Source organism: Sinocyclocheilus anshuiensis, unplaced genomic scaffold (assembly GCF_001515605.1).
Source record: "Sinocyclocheilus anshuiensis isolate Anshui unplaced genomic scaffold, SAMN03320099.WGS_v1.1 scaffold997, whole genome shotgun sequence".
Taxonomy (NCBI): domain Eukaryota; kingdom Metazoa; phylum Chordata; class Actinopteri; order Cypriniformes; family Cyprinidae; genus Sinocyclocheilus; species Sinocyclocheilus anshuiensis.
In genome coordinates this window covers 14,339-35,869 of record NW_015555715.1, presented here as the reverse complement: position 1 = coordinate 35,869, position 21,531 = coordinate 14,339, and the positions used below count along the sequence as shown (strand labels likewise).

Genomic DNA, 21,531 nt, shown 5'->3' with positions numbered 1-21,531 from the left:
GCCAGATCGGCTTTCACCGTGGACGAAGCGGATTCCAGCCCGGGGTCATCACATGTGGTTGCTGCAAGCCTGCCAGCCGCTCCTTCGTCGAATCCGCCGGCCGTGCCGTTCTCAAGCCCGCACGCTGCCACTCACTCTAGGCCTCCAGCCTCCGCTCACTCTTGCCCGCCGTGTGTTTCGTTGTGAAAGCGAAACTATTTTGTTTGGTATAATGTACAGTATGTGGAAAATAATGTGTTTTTTGAACTTTAAACGGCATAAACACATTTCATTACACCAAATACACAAAATAATGTTCTTTTTAGCAACATCATATGACCCCTTTAAAGGATTTATAGGAGCATATTTACCTCTAAGAGGACATTTTTCATGTTTTACACCACGTGTCAAAGACCTGGAATATATATTATTCTAACATATATATAAATAACAAACAAACAAAAAAAATAATATTAATTGCTTCCCAAAATAATTCAGTGTTTCAAAACGCTTGAAAACTCTGGCATACTGGTTCAAATGCTATAAATGCATGAAGAACAGCAATGTGAACAAAAGCAGCTGCACAAGAGTTTCAAATGTGCATTAGGTAATCTGCAAAATATTATGTTTAAAATGTCATTAAATAGCCTAAGATAATGAGTAGTCTTTTATTAATTTGTAACACTTGTTATCTACCAACACGTTTGCAACAACACTTTTACTGACAGAATTTTAGGAACTTGTTTTAAGATGAAATGATGTGATGTGTGATATGCGCTCCGAAGCACTGATTCAAAACACAAGATCTGTAAGGTTTCGAAGCTTCGTGAAGCAGTGAATCGAACTTGCCCGTCAATAACTTCGATTCATGCCCGATGTGGTTCTCACTCGTGAACTCCAGAACTACGATCGGATCCGATTTCCGAATTGGAGCTGTAAACTTCAAAGAAAATGTAGTGAAAGCAAACATCACTAAGATTAGTATCATGCAACTCCTATTCGAGTCGCAGTCTCTAACACATCGATTCAGCCCGATTTAGTTTAAACGGTTCACTGAAAAGAACCGGTTCAAAATGGCGATTATTTTCGACTTGTCATGTGATATTAACATGGCAGCACCTATTACATTAAGTGTCGCTCCATATACGTTAAATAGGCTAGCTTTTTATTAGGCAACTGACGACTTCAATCTTCATCTCACGTGAGTGTACTTGCTTTTACATTACCAGAATTTTTATAAAGTAAAAATTGATTTGCCTTAAATGTTTGTCTTTAAATGCATATCCCCAATTAATGTATGTTTCAAGATAGCCAGTACTATTAAAGCTGTTTGACATTCTCCCATATTAAAGGACCACTGGGCATTTATAGTGTGTGTGCTTAGTGCTTTCCCATCAGGACCCTATGAAGAGATTTGCCTTGTGATTTAGGTGAAAATAAAAAGAAACATCAAAGTTTCTCTTTGCTGCTGCTCACAAACTTTAGACTTTTTCTCTTTTCCTCATAAACCCCTAAAATGAGTATTGAAAGCTGAGTTATAGTGAATCAATAATGCATCTGCAGGGATTTCAGTGGCTTGGCATGCCTTGAGTGTGTGTGTACGTGTCCACATGAGCGTGTGATCTTTGTGTAGAGCATATTCAGAGGGCAGTGAAGTATGGTGGCCAGCCAGTGGAAGGGGGCTGTTTAAAAGGTATCCATGGATACTGCCTTTCAAAGACACTTTTGAACAGTAGCACTGATGTGAACGAATACGGCCGTGAGCATTTTTACACATACACTCGCTCTCCTCCTGTTTATCTATTTTATACATATAAGCCAAAATATGGGCATTTATGATTGTGATATGAAATAGGTCGGATTCAATCACTTCAAAGATGTGTATGAAAAAATACTTGAATCTTCTGAAATGTGCTAGGATTAAAGACCCTGTTTATGAACCCACTGGTTGCAAACTTCAGAAGCCCTGGGGGACGTCCCAAATCTCTGGTTTGTTTTTTCCACCCCATAAAACGGAGGCCCAGGTGGGAGGAGTCAAGAGCGAATTGCAGGACTGCACAGCTTAATTTGAACTTGTTATGCAACGAGAACTGTGTGTGTATCTTGTTTGTTGACACATACACCACCAGTTTAAACCAGTTAAAAGTTTGGGATAATTCATTTTTTTTGTTTATGTTTTTGAAATAAGCCTCTTATGCTCATCAAGGCTCCATTTATTTGATAACTAGTACATTAAATAGAGTAATATTCAGAGATATCATTACAATTTAAAATAACAATTTAAAATAATTTCTTTTTAAATATATTTTAAAATACAATTCATTCCTGTGATGGCAAAGCTGAATTTTCAGCAGTCATTACTCTTATTCTTCAGAAATCATTCTAATATGCTGATTTTGGTAACATTTATTATTATTATCAAAGTTGGACTGCTTAATATTTTTGTGGAAACTGTGATACACTACTATTCAAATGTTTTGGGTAAGTGTGATTAAAAAAAAATAAATTAATACTTCAGCATTGATAATATTATTAAGATTCTTTTTTTTTTTTTTTTGAGTACCAAATCAGCATATTACAATGATTTCTGTAGGATCATGTTACACTGAAGACTAGAGGAAAAGTTCCTGAAAATTCAGCTTTGCCATCACAGCAATAAATTACATTTCAAAATGAAAAACTTTCTTCTAAATTGTAATAATATTTCATAATATTACTTATTTTTGAAAATAAGCCCTGATGAGCAGACTTCTTTCAAAAACTAAAAAAATTCTTAATTATTCCAACGTTTGTTTGGAATGCAATCACATGCATGAAGAAAGGAAACGTTTGTGGGTGCCTGATTGTGTGTGCATGCAGGGAAAACTCATTCTAGGTTGTGTGCATTCTTTCTGTGTGTGTCTGTGTGTATGGCAGCGAGGGCTGTTGATTTATGTGTGAGTTCTCTCATTGAGTTAAACAGAGCTCAGCAGCCCCTGATCTGAGCCCCATCTCTCTGCTCTATTTGCATTCACTGGCTAAAACTGGCTGGCAGGGCAACACTCTCAACTTTCTGTTCCAGGCTTTGAAGCGTTCCAAAACTTTTTAATTGACTTGGAGTGGAGGGGACAGAGAGAGAAAGGAGAGGAACAAGAGGAAGAAGACAAAGATAAAGTACAACTAAAACCTTAGACTTCCACAGGAACAGGGGAACAGGTGGGCCAAGCTGAAATAAGCGGTGTCTTGAAGCTGGAGGCAGGTGAGTGGGAAGCAGAGATTAAGATAAAGAGGGCTGGAGAGATAAGATGAATGAATGGAGAACAGGAAGTGAGGCTCAGAATGAAGTTGAGGAGAAAAGGCTGGGGAGGGGTTGATGTGTTTCAAACTTTTTTATGAATCATTGCCTTCATGCATTATCCCCGCACTGCATCCTCTTTATTGCTCTGTGTTTCCATGGCTGTTTACGTAATACCGTGAAAGTACTCTATATTCATTGTGCGTGTGGGTTTTCAAGAGGGAGCAGTTTGATTGCGTTTTATTTCTTTATTGTTGACCAAAAATATTCTTTTTTTTCCTCCCTGGATGCAGAGATATTGGTAGTTACTAGTGAAATGTGGCAATGAGAGCTCATAGGTCTTGTATGATTATTTTATCTGTGCAAAGAAGAAAATGGTGTTTTTAGCACACTTTTGTGTTCTTGGAGCACTTTCAAGCCCTGCTCTCTTCAAATCGTAAAAATAAAAAAAGCTTGTCACGGAGTGTAAAATGCAGCGGGTTGCGGATATGTCACTGTAAAGCCATTGTTTTATGGTCCATATGTTTTCTCAGCTGTGCCTAATTAAGAACTTTGAAAAAAAAAAAAAGTCATTTTAAAAATGTAAATTTATTAAATAAAGCAAGACGCTAAAAGTAAATCTGTTCAGTCTGGCACTTTTTATGTTAGCATAATATTGGGGAGAATATAAACGTGTTATTTTCATTAGTTAGTTTTGGAAAAACTGCTCTGTTGTTCAAGAAGACTATAGGGATGATATAAAAATTTCTGACCGATACCGTTAAGGCAACAATTATATAACAGCAACAACAATAATAATAATAACATATATTTAATAATATATTTTTATTCTATTAATAAATAATAATAATTATTAATAGTAGTATTAATCATTATATCAGATTATTATTATATATAATTTATTATATTGTATTCGATTTTATTTTTATATTTTTGAATTGTAGTACTTCAACTTAATTTTATTTCAGTTCGTTTCTAATATTTATTTATATCTTAATATAGTTATATCTCATATTTATATGGCAACAAAACAATGTTTTAGTTTTAGTTGACAATAACAAAAATGTTTAGTGTAAAATAAAACAGTATAAAATAATAGTATTTTGTATAAACAAAGTAAAAATAAAATGCTGAAAACTAAAATCGATCATTTTAAATGCTACAGATTAATTGAAGCGGGACATCACAATGTACAGTATAAAAAATGAGATTTGCTAATAATTGCATTTAACAATGTTATTAAATTATTAACTTTTTTAAAGATTAACATTAAGTGACTGTTAGATTTACAGTGATGCATTTGGCAGGCGCTTTTATCCAAAGCAACTTTGCATTGCATTCAAAGTATACATTTTATCAGATCCTCAGTTCATGCATTCCCTGGGAATACATGAGAAATATTTATCATTGAATGACCTTCAAATGCTCTGAGAAAAGTAACAGGTATAATGTGTTGCATTCCATATAAAGGCTTTGGGGAACTGAGGTAAGTTTAAGTGTCATTAAAAGCATCACATAGCAAACTGTCAATAGTATGTAAGCCAGACACATTTCCTGCTTCTGTGAATGTTTGCATTCACTAAAAATTTTTCTCGCTTGGTCAATATATGTAATTTATATGGATTGGATTTCTAGGGGTCATGGATATCAGGATGCAACGAGAGGAGGCATCAGCTCAGGAAGTATTCAGCTATGCCCAGATGTCCACCCTGGAGCGAAACAGTGGGGTAGGAACGCTGAGTCGGCATCTGGAGCAGGAGAGGTTGGAGAGAGACAGCTACACAGTGGATGTCAGGGCCAGTGACCTGCAGTTGGATCAGCCTGGGCCATTACATCCCTGCTTTAGCTACAGAGTCTGGCTTTACAGCATCGTTATAGGGGTAACAGCTTTGACTCAGCAGATTTTCACTCCTGTTGCTAAGAGACTTTGCTAAAAATGTACTCACTCTCAGGCTATCCAAGATGTAGATGAGAATGTTTCTTCATCAGATCCGATTTAGAGAAATTTAGCATTGCATCATTTGCTCCAATGGATCCTCTGCAGTGAATGGGTGCCATCAGAATGAGAGTTCAAACAGCTGATAAAAACATCACAATAATCCACAAGTAATCCACATGACTGCAGTCCATCAATTAACATCTTGTGAAGTGTAAAGCTGCATGTTTGTAACAAACATATGCAAAATTAAGGTGTCTTTAACTACAAACTGTTGCTTCCGGCAACCTTTGTCCATAATATTGCTTTTTCCAGTGAAAAAGTCACATTTTCTGAATCAGGAGAGAAATATGCACAGATCAAGCACATTTATGAGCGAAAACAGTCCAAAACAGTTCTAAACAAATATGTTGGTGGATTTTGAGAGATTATTATGGATTGGTATTTCAGCCAGAAGTTAAAACCCCTTAATGATGGATTTGTTTCTGGCATGCAACGTTAATTGATGGTTTCCTTGTGGATTATTGTGATGTTTTTATCACTGCAGATGATCCATTGGTGAGCAAGTGATACAATGCTACATTTTTTCAAAATCAGTTCTGATGAAGAAACTTATCTAGATCGTGGATGGCCACGATTTTTCATTTTTGGGTCAAATATTCCTTTAACACACTGATTTTCTCAAATGGCTGAGTGTTCATTTGTATCTGACCCCCAGAGCAGCTTGCTAATAGTGGCAGCTTTCTCCCTCTACATGGGTAATGTGTTTCCAGATGCAATGGACTACCTGCGTTGTACTGCTGGATCTGTGAGTGTTTGTCCTGAAGGACTCATATGCTCATGAAAGAGGCCACTGGACCGTTTGACACTCGTATATGTTTTGCTTCTGGTTTGTAGAGTATACCAGCTGCAGTGGTGAGCTTCACTATTGCCAAGAATAAACAAGTTGCAGTAAGTGAAAGGATATTTTTTGTAATATTGTATTACACACACAGCTTTTAAGCTGAACAAACCAAGTAATCAAACACTTTCAACTAAAACATTCCCTGAGTTTTAAAAATTCTTTAATGGAATAAGTGGTTCTCTAACTTTGTCCAAGACATTATTCAAAAATGTAGTCAAACACTATTAATCAGTCAGGTTTTCAGTTCATAGGGCTATAAATCATAGTGTTTTCTATTTGGTGGTATATATTTAGTGTTAATAAATGTGTTCAAATACTGTATAATCGCCTTAACTGAGATGCTCAATTGATTTTTTTTCTTTCTGGCAGATAAATATTTCTTTACTGTTTTACAAATACAGTGTGTAACCTACATTATGTTTACAGGTCTCTGACTTTCAAATGGTGTATGTGTCGTCCTTTGCAGTGACAACCACGTGTCTGGTGTGGTTCGGTTGTAGACTCGCCATTAGTCCCTCAGCCATCAATGTGAGAACATCACAACTCTAATACCCCTAAAATGTCTGTCAGGGACCCTAGAAATATGTCCTTCAAAATGAAATGCTTTGGCTCAAGTCTAGTATAATATATAATATGACAATGGCAAAGCAAAAGTTATTTTAAAGGATCTGGTAGAAGTATGTTTATACATTTACAGTAGAAATAAATACACTGCATGGTTACACTTGTAACAATGTTCACACACACAACTATAATGTGCATGTAAAACATCTGTACTATTAAAACAGTTACTGCTGTCTTGTCATCCTAAAGATTAACTTTAACCTGCTCCTGCTTATTGTGCTGGAAGTGCTCATGGCCAGTACTGTTATCCTGTCAGCACGCTCAGCGGACGACTGGTGTGTTGGTGTGTGTGTGTGTGTGTGAGTATCTGCTCTACTATTTACTGTATGTGTATAGACTGCCTGCATTACAATTATTTTGGCCTGTGTTTACACAAATTGTGTTATCAATCGGGAAATGAATATTATATTAACAAATAATTATCTAACATCTTTCATAATGAATTTTGTCTGTTTGATGGAAATTTAGATTTCTGAATTGATTCGTATATTTTTGCCTGTAATATCTTGCCTTCATTTTTTAATAATACAATGTGATTAAAAAAAAATCTTAATAATGCAAAATGTACTTGTCTTTTTTTAAGCTTTCATTTATAATTTTTAGATTAGGTTTTTTATGGTTAAGTTTTTCAGCTAATATTTATATTTAGTTTTATTTTAATTTGCAAAATAATTGCAAAATTATTTTATGCTAACTGTGATGAAGTGTGATATATCTATGACTAACTGTATTTGTCTCTAGCTTATATGAATTACATTTTATATGCTCATGTCTCTCTGCTCTTTTTCTTTCCTCGTTGCTATCATTCATCTCATTCCTCCAGCCAGTGTCTGTGGTTGTGACCCCAGCTTCGTTCCCTACTCGTCTTCTCAAGGCTTACGCCGTGAGTTGCCTTCAAATGAGATTGTGTGTATGTGTGTGTATGCACTGTATATCAGCATGATGGTTACTGTAGATTTGCTGCTCTTTCTCTGGTGCAGGTAATTGAGGTTATATTGGGCATCTCCACTGTATTTGGAGGAATTATTGCTCTCAATTTGGGTGCTCTCCTCCCAGAGCCATATCTTTCTGTCACTTTCTTCTGGATTCTAGTAGCTGTGAGTTCAGTTTATTATATTAAATATTAGTTCAATTCAGATGATAAATTATTCAGAGTGATTAACTATCATTGTTTGTGTGTGTGATATCTCTGCAGTGTTTCCCCAGTGCCATTGCCAGCCATGTGGTGGCAGAATATCCCAGCAAGAGTCTGGTGAGTCACCATCAGGGTCTCTCCAGCAATAAAGCAGTGAAATCGAACGTCCCTAAAGGACATTCACCATTCTCACTCATTTAGCTGTCTGTCTGCCTTCTCTGTAGAGTGATTCCTTCTAAAGACTGTCTCTTGCCTTCTTTTTTCTCTTTCTTTCCGCCTTTCAATTTTACTGCTGTAGGTGGAAATGCTGATTGCTATAAGTAGTGTGACCTCACCACTGCTTTTCTCAGCTTCTGGATTTTTGTCCAACAGCGTGATTAATTTTATTGAGATCTTTCTGCATGATGTGCCATTAGCAAAGGTGAGGCATTTCTGTGCACCACACCAATCAAATTAAAGTAGTTCCAATATGTCCGATTTTGACCTTTGTGGCCCCTTAAAGGGATCGCTCATCCAAAAATGAAAATTGACTCATCTTTATGTGGTGTTGTTATTGTTAACTAAAACTATTAATGTCAGAAAATTTAAATATCTGATATAAATATGTTGAAGAACAGAAAATAATGAAATGAAAACTGAAATAAAAACTAATTAAAGCTATATAGAAAAACAAAACTTATAAAAAGGACAAAACCACAAAAATGACTAAAACTCAAATTAAAATGAAAACTGAAAATCTAAAAATAAATGTTAATTCAAAATATTAATAAATACAATAATAGCATATAATAGTACTATTAGGGATGTGCATTTCCAACTGAGGCTGATGCGACACGCATCTCCATGCATAGCCAACGATACGATACATTAAAGATACATATGAAGCAGCTACCGATGTAGTGCAATCTGATTTCGATTCAATTCAACACAATGTGATTCAATGCAATACAATGCAATGGGAAAAAAATAGGATGCTATGGAATTCAATATGGTACAGATAGTACTTTCTAATTAATAAAAGTATAGTGCATCTACTAATAATTATATATAAATAAAACGGTTTTTACTGATGCAAATATGTTAGAAACGATGCATTGCGATACAAATGCCAACTTGTATCCGATGCACACTTTAACTTTTATGCCAATGCGAATCGGTGAATCTTACCATCCCTATATACTATACTGAGCAGAATAATGACATTATTGTCTTTTTGGATCTGCTTTACAGCTGAAATTGTATTTGTTTCATAATTGAAGAACTTTGCAACATTAATCCTGTTCATTTCTTTTCTTTTTTTCAAAGCTATTGTATGGCTTCATAAGACTTTCATTGTATTGTTTTATCTTTTTTTGTAGTCATCGTGAGGTGCATGAATTGAATTAGTTTTTAATTAGCTTTTTTTAAAGTTTTATTAATATTGGTATGTGCTTTTTATCATTTTTTTTTAAATAATGATATTTAGCGTTAATTTATTTTAGTAATTTTAGTACTTCACCTTGTTTATTTCAGTTAGTTGCCGAGGCAACATTTCTTATTTTCATTTAATTTTTTTTTATTTTAATTTTTTGTCTAATATTTACATTTATTTTAGCTTTATACATTTTCACCTTTACACCCATCTTGAAGGATGTTCAAAATATATTACGTTTTTGAATGTATGTTGTGCATGCAGCAGTTGAATGACATACTGCTGCTTGTCCTGATGGGGCTGCTGCTGGTGCAAGCGGTGCTGACATTAGCCACCATAGTAAAGTGTGCTTCCTACAAGAGCCAGCTCCGCACAGGAGCTACTGAATGGGACACACTACACAAAAAGTACTCTGAGGTAAACACACAAGCATACACCCTATGAAATAAATGACAATTTAAGAGTACAGGAAGTGTGTTGTACTGTGTGTGTGTGTGTGTGTGTGTGTGTGTGTGTGTGTGTGTGCGCGCGCGTGTGTGCGCGTGTGTGTGTGTGTTGTATGACTGTGCACATGATGTTAGCCAAGAGAGAAAAAATGGAAAACTGTATTGCACAGTGCCAGTTGTAGCATGAAAGACAGTCACAGAGGAATGGTAGAGCTGTTCCACCTCTGTGATTTCGTCACAACCCACATAAATGATGTTGTGATTAACAAAGGAAGACCTTAAGGTAATTTCTTTTCTACCGTCTCATTCTTTTCCTACAGCAACAAACATCAAATGGCACACTAAGGGATTTTGACAGAGAGAAGACATGGAAAGCAGTGGTTGTCCAGATGGCCCAGTGACCAAAGATACAGGCACCGGAAGCAAAAAACAGTGAGAATAAAAGTGAAGGTACAAATATGGTGGATGATAATGTCAGTTGGAAGAGACTCATCTTGTTTTTTGGGTATGAAATTTACAGTTCTGACTGTCATAGTTGTCAGCTGACCTGTCATTTATGAACTATGTTCAAAAGTTTGGGGTTAAAACATTTTATTTTTGTAAGAAATAAATACTTTTATTCTGCAAAGATGCATTGAATTGATCAAAAGTAAAACAAAGACAAATAAATGCTGTTCTTTTGAACTTCCTATCCATCAAAGAATCCTGAAAAAAATGTATCTCAGTTTTTAAAGAAGAATTAAGCAGCACAACTGTTTTCAACATAGATAATAATAAGAAATGTTTCCTGAGCACTAAATCAGCATATTAGAATAATTTCTGAAGGATCATGTGACACTGAAGAATTCAGCTTTGCCATCGCTGGAAATAAATGAAATTTTTTTATATATTAAATAGAATACCGTTATTTTGGATTGTAATAACATTTCCTAATATTGCTGTTTTTACTGTATTTTTAATCAAATGAATACAGCTTTGGTGAGCATGAGAGTTCTTTCAGAAACACTTTTAAAAATCATACTGACCCCAGATTTTTGAACGTTATAGTGTATGTCTGTCAAAGATATTATTGAATGACAATTTAGTAAGGAAAAGAATCAGCAAGTCAAAATGTGTGGTTGGTTTTGAAAGTCTTCTGTAAAGATCCTTACTTGTGTCACACAATCATGAATATAGCCTACCAGACCAGTTTGAAATTAGAATCATATATGATGAGTGAATGGCTGAGCAAATTTATATGCAAATAAATGGTGAACACACCATGCATATACAATCTATAGCACTTGTAATGCATTATCTAGAAACCCCACATGTCAGAAGCTGGAAGAGTAGAGGACCTAATATACAGTATGATGCTTTTAATAATTCTAATACACTTTGGACCATATTACTGTTCAATGCCTTGCTGCATGCAACAATTTTTACTTTGTTAGATTTTATTTTTGTATAAATATATGAATCTTGTGATGTTATTGTAGATCAATAAAATTTTAAAGATTGTTTATGTGAAATGTGAATTACTTATTCCAGAAAGTGACTTAACAGCAAGATGTTATGAAATAGCAGAAGGGATTAAATAAACACTACATTTACATTTTACATTTACATTTACATTTTAGTCATATTATATACCTAATATATATATTAAATACATTTCTTTATTTCTTTTTACATCAATTATTTTGCCACATCCTTATAAAAAACATTGGTTATAAAAATAAAAAGTATAATATGACAAAAATAAAAGCTACTACACTGTAACCTAAAGATCTTTCCAGATTTCACACTACAGTAACATAAAAAATGATGAATAGAATAGAATAGAATGTTATGCCTGGGCTGGAGGATTTTTAATGCACAATAACATACAGTATAATGCAAAACAAAACCGACTACAAATACAGGACAGCAGTAGACCATACTGGAAAAAAAGTTGAATCTAATACATATCTTTATAATTTCATAATGTTGCCTTTTAATTAAGCAGATTTTACTTCCGTTTCCACACACGCATACTAACGATACTGTAGTCTCGTGTAAGGCAAACAAGCGATGACAATGAATCTCCTTGAAGGTCTGTGTGAAGATGATGGTGTAAACTGAAGAAGTGTGTCTGTGTGAGGTTTGTCAGGGGAGGGTGAGAGGGATGGCGAGAGGCGGAACAAACCGGTGTGTGTCCGGATACACGCTGAAACGGCTCGCCCGCACTGCAGATTAGGTCTGTTGGTCGTTGTGGGGAGATATTTCCTGATGTCAATGATTTGAGCATCGGATTCAGGCTCTGCGTGTTCCTCAGTATAATCGAGTAATCTGACAGGTATGTGACATCATGAAGATTAGAGTCAAAGCAATCCAATCCTCTCCGTCTCTTTTTTTCACTCATGTCGTATATAGTATCGTATATTTGATCGTATATATGTCTTAAACCGCTATGTGTCATCCTAGCCAGATGATCCAGGGATGGACAGCTCCTCGACCGAGCGTAAGTGATGTGCACCGCATGACCTTTAATGCTTTTTAAACATTTACTGTCAGAATGTCAATATGTCGGCAGTGTCGTTACAGCATTGTCAATAAAGCTAGATTATATCTGAGGGTGTTTTACCTTAAAAGATACTACTGCATGCTGTTGCATTAAGTTTGCATGACACATTCCTAATCACTATCAACTTGTTTGAGAGTTTTATCAAACCTGCTGTGAAAGGAGTTTTCAGTCTTCTTTCTAGTGTCTCTTAGAGGGTCTCTATTATCCCTAGCTAAGCCAAAGTGACAAATACAAGCTTAATCTGTGCTTGGCATAAGTAAATTATTAGTGTTTTATATCAGCATATACTGTATTTAAGATTGGCAGCACCAATTGTAATAATTTAAAAGCTAAATATTGAAAAACATATCAGTCAATGACAAATCATAATATTGACCTCAGTGGCTATGGTATATATGTAACAGGGTGCAGTGTATTTTATCTACCATATGAATGATACTCAACCAGTCTAGGTGCATGGTAACAGGATTTTTCAACCACATTGAAAAAAAAATAACACTTTTTTTTTTTTACTTTAATGCAGATGGAGTGAGGGTACTGGTCAACATCCAATGAAATATAATATTACCCAAAGATATTTAACCTTGCATTTAATACAAACAGTTATTTATGTTACAGGTTGAATATGAATTAAATTTAATTAAATATTTATTATTTATTTTTTAAAAATCAAAACAAATTTAGATATTTGTTTGGCTTTTTGCATTTATTAAATATTTTAATAAAAACCTATATTAATATTATTATTTAGTTGCATAAATAAAACCAAGTCAATCACAAACACACCAACTTTTTGTATGTCACAACAGTTCACTACCTTCTTTGCCACAGCTCTGACCATAAAGACATTGTTTAGTTAAAATTTTAGATAAACATAAAACATCTATAGTCATTCAGTTGAAAAACTGATTTACTTTATCCCAAAAATAAAGTTAACTTATGAACATGGGGTTCCTGCCATTTTTGTTGCTCTTTCCATTTGTTAGAAAGCCATTCCTTATTGATTTCTTGAGCTCAAAGCGAGATCTATTGATTTTCAAAATGTACAACAGCTATTTTCTTGTCTGTGTTTTTATACTGTGGGCAAAGACGCTCTGCAGCATATTAAGCTTCCATCTGTAGTTCAGAAATAATGCCGTAAATTTTTCCAATGAGTTAAAGAACAACAGTGTACCATCGTTGTAATCTAATCTGGACTGTCTTGAATGATTCAACCTCTAGTAGGATGTCATTGTGTCTTTTTGTCCTTGTCACTATTGCACGCTCTCAAAAGACTCTGCAGATAAGCACACTCCACTGGTTACTGAATTAAAGGAACATGCACTTTCATAGAGTCTGAACATGCAGCCAGAAACAAATGCAATTTACTTTTACAGTTTACATTAACTTTACAGTTTTACAGTAGCTTTACTTTTTCTTGATAGTCAGTATCTGTTAACTCTCTTGTTCATTTACAGGTTTTTGCAGAAGTGGAATAGATATGATGAGAAATTCATCCCAGCTGTCAATATAAGCAACACATCAACTCTGATTTTCCTCTCTTCAATCTACCTCTGACAAGATCAGCCATCAATAACCCATCAACTCAGGCTGACCGCAAAGCTTCCTTTGTGACTCTTAGAAGATCCACTTTCATCCTTCAAGTCAAGACCTCTTACATATAACTCATATTATTGTTGCAGGGAAAAGCCCTCAGCCAATCCAGTGGCTGACGGGTTGGGAGAAGGAGGAGGAGCTTCAGGTCCCATCAGGAGTGTTGTGAGGTTAGTGGCGAGCGGGCTGCTGGTGCCGAATGCAGAACATCCTCGAGCAGAACTTGGACATGGCCACGGCTCTGCTTGCGGGTGAGAAGTTGAAGGAGTTGATCCTGCCGGGTTCCACACAGGATGAGAAGGGCGGTGTGCTGGCGGGTCTCATGGTGCAACTCAAACTAGAGTTGCCTTTTGACCGGGTTGTCACCATAGGAACTGTCATCATCCCTATACTGCTGGTCACATTAGTTTTCACACGGAACTTTGCAGGTTAGTGGTGTTACACAGCATTATCTGGACAAATAAACACCTTAGTTTGCAGTTTGCAGTGAGAATGAGCAGTGACATGGTGATAGTAGTCAAAAATCTGAGTAAATTATTCAGTCACGTGACTTTCTGATGGACATCTATTTAATTTATTTGGTACACGCGTTTCCATCAGTTTATGCACTTCTTACCAATTTAAAACTTTATCCACCTCAAATGAGCATAGATCAGGATTATTATAATTAACTAAAACTCAAATTAAAGCTTAAACTAAAAAAAAAATAAATATATATATATATATATAAAATATAAAAAAAACCTTATACCTATTTTATTTCAGCTATTCAGCATTTCTCATTTTAATTTCGTTTAACTTGATATTAAAATGGTACTAAAATAAATAAAACTAGAACTGAAATAAAATTTAATAAAAACTATATAGACATATTAAAAATAACACAACACAACACAACACAAATTTCTAAAACTAAAATTAAATTGAAAACAGAAAATATAAAAATAAAAACTAATCTCACTTAAAGATTAGAGATCACTTAAAGATCTCACTTAAAATAACACAAGCCTAAAAATTTTATGTGCATATTCACATTGACGTTTTTCCATTCAGTTTTTTTTAGGCAAAATTCTAAAATTTTCATAAAAATGTGTGGATGTAAGTAAACATGCTTAGAGCAAACACCCTTTATACATTTTAAAAATTGATGATATGGCATAAAATGTTAAATCAGTAATATTACACATCATGAATTGCACTAGTGACAGATTTTAGTTTTATTTATGGGACTATGGGACTTATGGGACTCTATGGGACTTTCTATATTCCTGCGGTCCACTGCTATCCAGCAAATGAGTGGTTAAATTATTTTTGCTAGAGAGATTGTGGGGTAATTAAGTAGGAAAAGAGAGAGAGAGAGATAAAGAGAGGTTGTGGTGGTAGGAGGGGGTTTACTCTGAATGCTGAGTCAGTCTTACTGCATAGCAGCACCAACTGGCTGTTACTGAACATTGAGAACCCTGCTGGGCAGAAACATGCAGTATAGTTTAAATCTGAATAACTGTTGGAGATACACTAACATTTATGCTTAGGAAGGTTGTAGTAGGGACTCCTTTGAGACTGCAGCTAAATTGCCTTTCCATATCATTTGAGGGCTACTACATTGCAGTAATTGTTTCTGTAATAAGAATACTTATTATATAGCAGGAATGAGGATTAGTGAAGGCCAAGCCTTAATCGTTGTGTTGGCTGAGGCTGTTTAGGATAAATTGTAAGGATATTAATTTGAATCAATCTGAAACTTAAAAGTACTGAAAGAAAAGGTAGAGCCTGTAACCATAAAGATTTTATTCCATCTAGACACACCAAATATAACATACACAAATTTGCTTTAATAAACTAGAGCTTATGACAATATTACCTTTCTTAACATTATTGATTCTGTGCAGGAGTATAATGCACTGAGACCCAGCATAAGGTGGAGGCATCTATAGGAGTTACAGCAGCTGTGAAAGAATTACCTCTACCTTTGTCCAACTGGCACAGACAAATGTAGCATTTGTTTTATCATTGATTCATCATTATTGGCCTGTGCTGCCTTATACTAAGCATTAAACCCATTCCAACCTGATGACAGCTCGTTACTAGAAACAAATCCCCGCTGGGTACACCAATTGCCAGATTTTCCTGGATAGAGACAGTTGTAATATCCAGTGTTAATTTTTACACAGTTTTAGTTGCAGTTTTTCATCTTTTGATGAGAATATCCTTTAAATGTAGTCAATATTGCATCATATCATATTCCTTAAATCGATTTTGACTGAATTGCACTGTCAACAAAAATAACAATGTAGTTGATGAAATTAAAATCTCTACTGTTAACATCAAGAATAATAATTGTAACTATAAAAGTAAGTATATTGGTGTCAGTGTTATATTAGTATTATTTATTTACTATAATATTTTTATTATTTTTAGCTAGCTTTTTATTTTCAATTTTAATGTAATTTTTTGTCATTTTGTTATGTGTTTTTGTTATTCTTATTAGTTTTTGCCTTTTTTAAATATTGCTATTAATTTTTATTTCAGTTCAGTTTTAGGTTTTATTTATAGTAATTTTAGCTCTTCAACTTGAATTCTGGTTGGTTGTCAGTATTTTATTGCCGATCAGCTGGAAAAAATAGCTCTGAAAATGATTCCAGCCCAATCGTTCCTTTGTGTCATTATCGTTATAGCTATGGTATGAACTTCACTATCATCTTATAATTAAATTATTTAAACTTTATAGTTATATGTATCATTCTTGGAATGAACACTAGTGGTATCTAATTGATGGCTCTTCAGAAATCCTAAATATTTGGTGAAGTGGGATTTTCATGATTTTCCTTCTCTTTTAGAGGAATCTATATATTGCTACACCCCACACAACTTCACACGCGACCAGGCCCTGTATGCCAGAGGCTACTGCTGGACAGAGCTGCGGGATGCAGTGCCTGGAGTCAACCCCCAGCTTCGGCCCTCCTTGTTTGAGCACAAGTTTCTGCCCTACGCTCTGCTGGCCTTCGCAGGCATCATGTACATACCTGCCCTGGGATGGGAGTTCCTGGCCTCCACTCGACTCACCTCTGAGCTCAACTTCCTCCTTCAAGAGATCGACAACTGCTACCACAGGGCGGCCGAAGGCAGAGCCCCCAAGATTGAGAAGCAGATCCAGTCCAAGGGGCCGGGGATTACAGAACGTGAGCGGCGGGAGATCATCGAGAATGCAGAGAAGGAGAAGAGCCCCGAGCAGAACCTGTTTGAGAAGTATCTTGAGCGCCGCGGGCAGAGTAACTTTCTGGCTAAGCTGTATCTGGCGCGCCATTTAGCCATCATCTGCCTCAGCTCAATGCCCATAACGTACCTGAGCACCTACTACGCCCGTCAGAGGCAGAACGAGTTCACTTGCGCGCTTGGCGAGCCACCAGACACTAGCAGCATCCCTGAACTGCGGCTGAATGTTAACTGCAAGCTACCAGCCGTGCAGCTCCAGCGCATTATGGCCGCAGTGGACATTGCTTTGCTGTGTACTATGAACCTCATTATCCTTGTGAACTTGCTGCATTTGTTTGTAGTTCGGAAGTCAAATTTCGTCTTCGACAAGCTGCACAAAGTTGGCATTAAAACACGTCGGCGCTGGCAGAAGTCACAGTTTTGCGACATTAACATTCTGGCCATGTTCTGTAATGAGAACAGAGACCACATTAAGTCTCTCAACAGACTGGACTTTATCACCAACGAGAGTGACCTCATGTATGATAATGTGGTGCGGCAGCTACTGGCAGCGTTGGCTCAATCCAACCACGATGCCACTCCGACTGTGAGAGACTCTGGGATCCAGACTATTGATCCCAATATGGACCCCTCAGTGCTGGGTGTGGGAGAATTGGGAGGAGAGCCCTCAGTAATCAAGAGACCCCGCAAGAAGATGAAGTGGATCCCCACATCTAACCATCTGCCACAACATTTTAAGGTAAGACATTCTCATTCATATTTAGTTGACGAATAGCTTACTTGTCAAATGGTCCTTCTATTATTGAAATGTACCTCATATTTCTTTGTTTTTATACAGGAACCCTTGACTCTAACCAGACAGGAAAATAGTATAAAGGCAGACAAACCTAAACCAGTCCGAAGGAAGAATGTAGCAGATAGCATTATTGCTCCACTTCTGGACAGCAAGAGCACACAACATCCTCCTACTAACAAAGGTACTGGCATAGTAAAACCTGGTTTTGGTTAGTATAGCGAATGTCATTAAAATCCTTCACTGATCATGTTTACTTTTTTTTCAGCTGCAGAAACAAATAATATAGAGAAGAAACACACTCTTAACCTCTCGCTGGATGTCCATCCTTACATGCTAACCATCCAGAAAGCAAAAACAGAAACGGTCAATCCTGAGCCACCCCCCGTCGAGCACTCTCTCAGTAATGTGTATATTGAGGGTCCACATACAGTTGTCCATGTCTCCTCTTCTCATACTGGTATGCTTGGATTGTCTCTAGGAATGCACAATTGATTGGTGCCATATTGGAATTGTTACAGTTTGCTGCAGGGATGGTGTATTTTTGTAGGCCAACCCGGAAGTTAGCATCACCCTTGTTCCCTTGACAAAAACCCAACAGGATTTTTCCATTTTCCATTATTGCAGAAAATAAGCTCTGTGACCAACAAAAGTTCATGATTCTTACATATTTTGTTCATTAAGGTAATCTTTACAAATGAATTCAACTTGTATGAATTTTGAAGTGTAAATGCAATCACCAGAAGTAAAACGCCAAAGTTAGGCTACAGTATAAATTAACTACACCATGGTTGCATGACTTCAATGTCACTAAGCTTCCTACAACTCTTTCAAATCTTTATTTAAAATATACAAGTTGGAAAGTTTGAATTAGAATAGTTTGCAAGAGCACAAATATAAACATAATGAGGCTGTAAAAGCGGACTACGGAGTAGATGAGTTTTCCTGTTTGGTCTGATGACATCTAGATGTCTCACACTCCTAAATGTCTCAGATATCCGGATGTCTCTACAGTCCCATTTAGCCACTTATTACACTTCTTGCATTTTTCAAGACACATAAAAGCCTAAAAATCATGAGGTGGTATTACTGGTGCATTTTATGCCATAGAATAAAACATGAAAATATCTTGAACTTGTGTTAACCACAGACCCTATTTCAGTCATTAAAAAAAAAAACATTGACTTTGGGATGATGGAACTGGAAGTGCAAAAATGCTTTCAGATTAGAGTTTTAGGACTCCATTCCTGAAGTACTCAATTGCACATTCAATAGATTGCCCAATTTTCCCCTATTTTTAAAATTTTCCTAGTTTTACATTACCTTTGCCTCATCTAATTCACACACTTAAGCTTATTTTAAGTTAATATTTAAAAACCGTAATAATTTGATAACACAGATGTTTTGTTAAATCTTTAGCAAATCTCAAAATTAATTCATGCATTTTTACTCTGTACATTAAAATGATGTGATGCATAAATTGACTTGTAGGCTTTAAAATAATTTATTTTAGATTTAGTGTTTTTTTATTATTATTGTTTATTTAGACAAAATTGCATTTTAATATCAGACATAAAACAATGTGTATTGGTTTATATTTGTATTTCTGATAATTCTATATCCCATTTGTCCCCTTAGAGAAGAAAGAGTCTCCACCACTGTTGACCACCACTGCCTTCTCCACAGCCACCCTCTCCACAATGTCATATATGAATGGTGGAGCGACCAGCATGCAACCTCCAGACTCCCCGAAGGTCAAAGATCCTCTCAACCAAGGGACAGAGCCTGAGAGCCAGCCCGGGCCTTTTAGTCGAAACCCCTCACACCCGCTGCTGAGCATCCATCACACCTTGTATGATGATGAGGAGGAGCAAAACAGAAGGGACAGACTAGCCAGACCGGGCGAGTTGATTGCTGCTGGAGAGTGTTGAAGAAAAATGTAGATACACACCTGCACAAACACACACACACACACACACACACACACACATACACACACAAATGCAAAAGCACTTAAAAAATTAACTGAAGTACAAAGGAATATGCCGGTTTTTAGGGTTATGTTAATGGTTTTGCCATTATGAGTTGAGCTCAGATTATTTCATTTTCAGAGATGAAGATTATGGGACATTGGGGCAGCCAATGTTTAACATATTTTATACTCTTAAAGGTGCACTTAATTATTTATGTTTATGTTAAACGGGAGTTTTCAATTACTGGTGGTGGGTTATTAAAAACACTATTCATTTCTTTGTGTAAAAATAAGTGCACCTTTCAAAATCATCTCCCAGCCTTACATCCACATATTTGGACGTGTGTAGTTTGAGGGAAAATAAAATCACCCATGACCTTGGTGCTCACCATATGGGTTAATGAGTTCCCTATGAGATTCCAAATGAAGGCAAGGCACGTCAGAATTTTGCACAAAGCACCATTTGTTCCTGTATCATCAATGTCTACATGGTTTTGTGTTGTTTTTCGCAATCAACGTCTGTTTCATATAGATGTCTTGAGGTATCCAACGCAATACATGTATTCTTAAAATATGCAACCTCATGTTTTATTGTCGCAATAATATGCACATTTGGAATGTATATACTGAGCTGTACAGAAAAAAATCTGATAATATAAGAGATTTTAGACATTCTTTTATTAAAAAGACTGTCACATGGCGTGTTCATCCACAAACCTCTGGTGCACTTATTTAATGAGACAATATCACTCTGGGTCTTTGGGTCAAGTGCTCAAAGACATTCATCTCCAGATCGTCAGAAAAAATATGGATACTTATACCAGCTTTTTTGAACAGACAGAGTTGTGGCAGAAAGATTTCAGCTTCTTCAGCTGGACATTTTCAAACTAAAGAGGATTCATAAAACATGCTTTTGATACCTAAATCACCATGAACCAGTTTGTGTAAGTAGCATTCCACCTTTGTAAATCCTAGTTAAAAACCATTGATATTCACTTATGCATTTTGTGGTTAAGTATAACAAATGCCCTGCCAAAACACACTTTTGTGATTGTGAGTGAATACAAGAATCGCACAATTAGAATCCAAGAGCACCTCTAACCACAAGGCATGAGATTGATATTAGCGATAGCTGCTGCAGCTCACTGTTTTTCTAGCACATATCATGCATCCAAGTGCAATATTTTGATAATGATTATGTGATACAGGGAACACAGATCATGAATGATAATACCATTAGAGGGGAAGGAACTACACCTGATTTTCCAGGCTTGACTTTTTAGATGAGAATATAATTTGATGGTGTTATGGGTGCTAATCTCAAACTTAAAAATCTTAATGGCATTCGGTCTTTGAGCCAATATGTTAAAATGGGGTTAGACAAAGTATGTTTAAAAAAAAAAAGTCATGGCCATGTTACCTTATTTATTTTGTTCTTGCGCTTAGGGGAAACATTGGAATTGAATATTTGTTTTGTAGTGCCATTTCATTTTTGTTTTTTGTGCCACAAATTATTGACAAATGTTTGTTTTTAATATATGTGTATTTATGGAACTGCAGCATTTCAACCAAGTAACCTGCTTAGAAAAATAAATTAATCTATGCCAAAAAGAGAAAATGTTAGATTATCACATGGGTTGTATACTGCATGTTCAATAGTTAATTAAACTCATGTTACATAATTTACATGGGGGGGGGGGGGGACC

The 21,531-nt window shown here is 35.9% G+C and overlaps 2 protein-coding genes across 3 annotated transcripts; both read left to right on the top strand.

The window, feature by feature from the left end:
* Positions 1-2,994: 2,994 nt before the first annotated feature.
* On the top strand, positions 2,995-10,325 carry LOC107672241 (membrane protein MLC1-like). Its single transcript, XM_016465339.1, has 12 exons — positions 2,995-3,217; positions 4,889-5,133; positions 5,908-5,997; positions 6,087-6,140; positions 6,520-6,621; positions 6,907-7,008; positions 7,541-7,600; positions 7,698-7,814; positions 7,913-7,969; positions 8,151-8,273; positions 9,528-9,680; positions 10,030-10,325. Exons 2-12 carry the CDS (start codon positions 4,894-4,896, stop codon positions 10,108-10,110), a joined length of 1,179 nt encoding a protein of 392 aa, XP_016320825.1. The 5' UTR covers positions 2,995-3,217; positions 4,889-4,893; the 3' UTR covers positions 10,111-10,325.
* Positions 10,326-11,947: 1,622 nt separating this feature from the next.
* panx2 (pannexin 2) lies at positions 11,948-21,518 on the top strand. Of its 2 annotated transcripts, XM_016465472.1 has the most exons (7): positions 11,952-12,026; positions 12,155-12,191; positions 13,712-14,275; positions 16,685-17,799; positions 17,899-18,037; positions 18,122-18,313; positions 19,492-21,518. In XM_016465472.1, the coding sequence occupies exons 3-7, from the start codon at positions 14,047-14,049 to the stop codon at positions 19,782-19,784; spliced, it is 1,968 nt and encodes a 655-aa protein (XP_016320958.1). In that variant the 5' UTR covers positions 11,952-12,026; positions 12,155-12,191; positions 13,712-14,046; the 3' UTR covers positions 19,785-21,518. The 2 variants fall into 2 exon arrangements, with proteins under 2 accessions (XP_016320957.1, XP_016320958.1); XM_016465471.1 differs by having other exon boundaries at positions 11,948-12,191.
* Positions 21,519-21,531: the final 13 nt, after the last annotated feature.